The sequence below is a fragment of the Monopterus albus genome, unplaced genomic scaffold (genome assembly GCF_001952655.1).
Source record: "Monopterus albus unplaced genomic scaffold, M_albus_1.0 scaffold141.1, whole genome shotgun sequence".
NCBI lineage: Eukaryota > Metazoa > Chordata > Actinopteri > Synbranchiformes > Synbranchidae > Monopterus > Monopterus albus.
The window spans coordinates 509,902-514,368 of NW_018128021.1; the positions used below are offsets into that span (position 1 = coordinate 509,902).

Here is a 4,467-nt window from a genome sequence, read left to right on the forward strand (position 1 = left end):
CACACACACACACTCTCTCCAAAGCAAGACGTTAGCTGTTTATACACAATTAAGCCTTTGCTTAAAGTTGAATCTGAAGGTAAGTGCTGCTTCAGTGATTCTGGTGGACTGGGTCATGATGGGTTTGTCTGTTGAAGGGACAAAAAGGGTGTCATCTGCTCTTGTCAGTGATTTCTCTCTTCTTTTTTTTGTGAGTGAAAATCAAAATAAAATGTAAGTAACCTGTTATTATTCTGCACTTATGAAGTGGGGTGTAAGTGGATGAAAATTGATCCAGCAAATTGAAAAGGGGGTTAAGTGTTTATGCCCTATCGACTCTGACTGAAATAACTGTTATACAAAACACTAATTTCTCTCCCATTAGCTGGTGAAGCCACAGCCAAGTATTATTACAGGGCCACATTGTAGGAGTGCTCTAAGACATTTGTTACTGCTAATGGCCAGAGGACAGGAGCGAAAAAAGAAATGTAGGCTCTATAGATAAAATTGAGGCAGTTTTCCACTAAACGTGCGGTGAAACTGCTACAACGTGTTGATCCTCCTAGAAAGGTGAAAAGTCATCATGGACAGGAATGCATTTGTGTTTATGGTGAATGCAAGTGTTATGGGTTCTTTCTGAATTGGGTCACCTTACAATCTCATGTTAATTGATAACCTGTCAGTCTGCCAAGTACCAAGCCTGTCCTGGTGCTTTATATTAGACATTTGATGTTTTACAGTAATGTTTAATGTTAATGTAGTAGAGTTGGTAATCAGAGCCAGCAGGAGGGCCATACATTCAATTGTAGTGTATGCCACAATACAGTATATAATTTGCCAGCCAGTTCATTTAAATACCATCTGTGTGCATTGCAGGACTTGTCTTGGGAGCCTGAGATCAAACCCACTAAATTGCTGGTTGTTGTGGTACCTGCCTTACCCAAGGGTGCAGCTGTTGAGCTTCATGTAACTGCAATTCAGGAGGATTTCACTCAAAGGACTTTCCATCACATGACTACAAAGGTGGCACACGGATCCATAGAGTGCCACACCGTGATGTCTGCTGACAGATGTAATGCTTCAGTTTCCCTTTCCCTTGCTGTGCCCAGCGATAGCCTGGAGGTAACTGGTGTAAAGTATGTAACAAGAGCAGTTGGCTCGACATTAAAGAACGGATGTAACGAGAGCAGTTGGCTCGACATTAAAGAACGTTATGAAGAAGATGGAGCCTGAACTGGTGCCACTGTGTGCCAGAGTGTTTTACAAGTGTGCCCACTCGCTGGCGCAGGACATTGTTGAAGGTATGTCACTGTATCTCACTCAAGACACTACACACAAGCTTTAAACTGATCAGATTTATCCTAAATAAGCTCTTCTGTGGAAGGCAATACTTGCTGTTGCAACTTGATCTCCCATATTGCTATATTGATGAAAACAAAGTGACAGCCTGTCTCCACACTCTCATTTAAAAAAAAAGAAAAGGTTTGAGCTGACATTGGTTAAGTAAACTCCATAAGGTATTTTAGGGAGCAGTCTCTCCAGAGGATCTCCATCCCTTCTTGCGTTTAATTATTGTAAGTCATTTGTTGTGTCTGCACTGTGTACAGTAACCCAAGCAGCTGGCACAGTCTTTTGTCATCATTACACTTTTATACGCCTCCATCTTCTTCTCCCAGGATTCTAGGTTCTTGTCAAGGCAAATGTGGAGTGGTGTTTGTTTTATCCTGAGAGACATTCTCTTTGAGGGAAAAGGGCGATGAGCACATCGATCACACAGGCTCCGTTTCGCTGAAGCAGTCAATTAACATTTTTGAATCAGTGCCAAACCAGCCATCTTACTGTCATTTTTAGCTTTGACATAACTCATCTTCCGGAGGACTTGAAATTATAATTACTAGTGATGAATGGGAAAAGATTGATCTGTTTAGAATGTGCATTGATATGCATGACAGCTGAACAGTGTTATTTGTTTTTTTTTAACCTAATTATATAATTGTTGATTGTACTGTGTCTTGATATATGATGCATGTGACTTATTTCTTGTCAGTATCCACAACAGAAGAGTAAGATAATTTAACAGTAAGGATGAAGGTCTTAAATATAATTTTTATATGTAAAATAAAATTTATAAAATATTAAAAAAGATGTAGCTTTAAAAAAATGGAAACCATTGATCGAGTTACTGGGTCAGTGGTTAGCTGGAGCAAAATAACCTTAGATCTTTATCCCTGATATGTATGTTTCTTTGGTTATGGACTGCACAGACTGTTTCTCTGTGACCATTTACTGACTCATCACTGAGCTGGAATCTGTTACCCTACCCTGCATGCTCAGCCAAGCCCTGGAAGCTTACCCATGGGTGTTTTTATGGGTCACAGCCTATGCTCACTGGGTGATGAATCCAAAAAGTCAAAGGAGGAAAAGTAACACCTCTGGCACTGGCAGTCACAGCCTTGCAGTTGTCAGCAGACAGACAACAACAATGGAGCAAAATGTGGCTGCACACCCCCCTGTTTGGTTACTTGCATTAGGATTCACTGCCGATAGACATGACATATGCTCCAAATGAAACCTTTAAACATCTTGTCTCAACTTGTTACTTATGATAGAAAGGTCCTCCCAAAGACAGGCCCCCACAGCACAACCAAAACCTCGACTTTTACCAAGGGACATAAATAAGGCCTTGTGGTATTTCATAGCAAAATTAAAATTATAAATCCAGTATTTTACACAGTAATTGTCAAAATAGTGTATGGAGGGTTTTTTTTAAACAGCTGAAAACATCAGGTTGCTGCTTCTGAAAATGAAGCTGTGAATGAACCAAACTAGTTCTTTATTTTTTAACCACCAACACTCAGGCCATCACTGGGAAAGAAAACCAAAACATTGAACTATAAAGTATTACAGAGTCAGGTGATGATTCTCTGTGATTCATCACTGTCTGGGACTCTTTTCAAATGCGAGTAGTCATGTGATTTGTAGATATAAAATTGTTGATTATAGCTCCTTTATGGAAAGATGTAGAAGACTTTTGTCTCTTCATGGCTCCACTGTGCACACCCAACAGCTCATCAGCCACTTTCTTCATTCTCCTTGGACTAAATGAACAATTTTCTTGAGCCAACACTTGCTAATTACCACCTCATTTACCAGTTAATTTGACCAGTTTGAAAGTCAGCGTAGCACAACTAAAAACCACCGGCTTTGGGCCTTGGGCACTGCTTAAAAGCCTCATATGCCCAGCAGTCGTCAGCCATGCCACACAGGAACTCCCTTCTTCTCTCCTTTTCACCATAGCCTTTACTTACACCCCCGCTTCTAGTCACATAGGCTTACAATATTTATACAACATTTATATCAGTTCAAACAAGAAAATTGCCATTGATATTTAGCATATAAAAGGGTGTTGCGAACATTAGTATTGGTTCGGTTTTGAGGAAAGGGCAAAAACTACGCAGTCTTGTCTTTACTCACTTTTACTGTAATTCACAAAAAAAAAACCCATAATTGCATGGTCACTCAAGTCACCTTCACCCCCCACAAGTCTCTCATCCATGCATAAGCAGGCAGGTCTGTGTACACAGACACTGAAAGAGCCTCTCAAAGAGAAAGCACAATTATTTCCTATCTGTTAGTACAAAGATCAAAACGTCCTGACATAAAACAGACTTGGTGTGCAAGGTGTGATGAAGGGTGTGTTTCCTCTCTGTGATCTGCCTGGCTCGTTCAGTTGTCAGCGAGCCATCTCCAGAGGATCCTACTTCCCAGGGTGCACCACATGCTCTGATAGCACATATTTTGGCTTTTAATACCCTTCGCAAAAAGGCCTGTGTTCAGTGGGGGCATTTTAAGTTATAGTGCATATTAGCTAATTGGGGTCTGTGGGTGCTTTGTAAGGATGTTTGGCATGCTGCGTATGCTTCAAATGAAAGAGAATGAGGCTTATTAAATGGTGTTGAACTGCTCTTGTAATCTCTCTGTCCTGATGTCTCTTTCAGTAAGTTCACAAAGATGTTAGACAGCACTTGTGCAGTACCAGTAGATGTTCTTAGTTTGTCCCGTGAGAACTACATTTTTACATACACTATAGTAGACGGATGGCAGTGTGAATGTAAAGAGACTGATGTTAGTCATGGTGATAGTACTGCTGTGACACAGCATGCTTTCCCAGATGTATAACTCTTGTTATGACCATGCCACATCACAGTGACCGCACCCAAATCCCATTCAACGTGCTGTTGAATAAGAAAAAAAAAACAAGGCAGGACAGTCAACCATGAGACAGGACACTTGCACCAATTAGTGCACAAAGCAGAAGAGCCATCCCAGCAGGCTGCTGCTAAATAGACAGGCTGTCATCAAGACCAGGCTCTGAGACATTCACTGAATTCTCACGTCCTCTGTCCATCTGCAGTCTGGCCACACACACACACACACACACACACACGAACACTATTTCTCTCTGTAAACATCTCTAAGATCCAGTAA

The 4,467-nt window shown here is 41.0% G+C and overlaps 1 protein-coding gene across 2 annotated transcripts in view; it reads left to right on the forward strand.

Annotated features, from left to right (window-relative positions):
• Positions 1 to 4,467, forward strand: part of dph6 (diphthamine biosynthesis 6) — a 55,773-nt gene that overhangs the window by 47,970 nt on the left and 3,336 nt on the right. Inside the window, exons 14-15 of one of the 2 annotated variants that reach the window (XM_020614063.1) lie at positions 856 to 1,142; positions 1,180 to 1,280. In XM_020614063.1, coding sequence (XP_020469719.1) covers positions 856 to 1,142; positions 1,180 to 1,280 — 388 coding nt within the window. The other variant, XM_020614062.1, reaches the window with a different exon arrangement.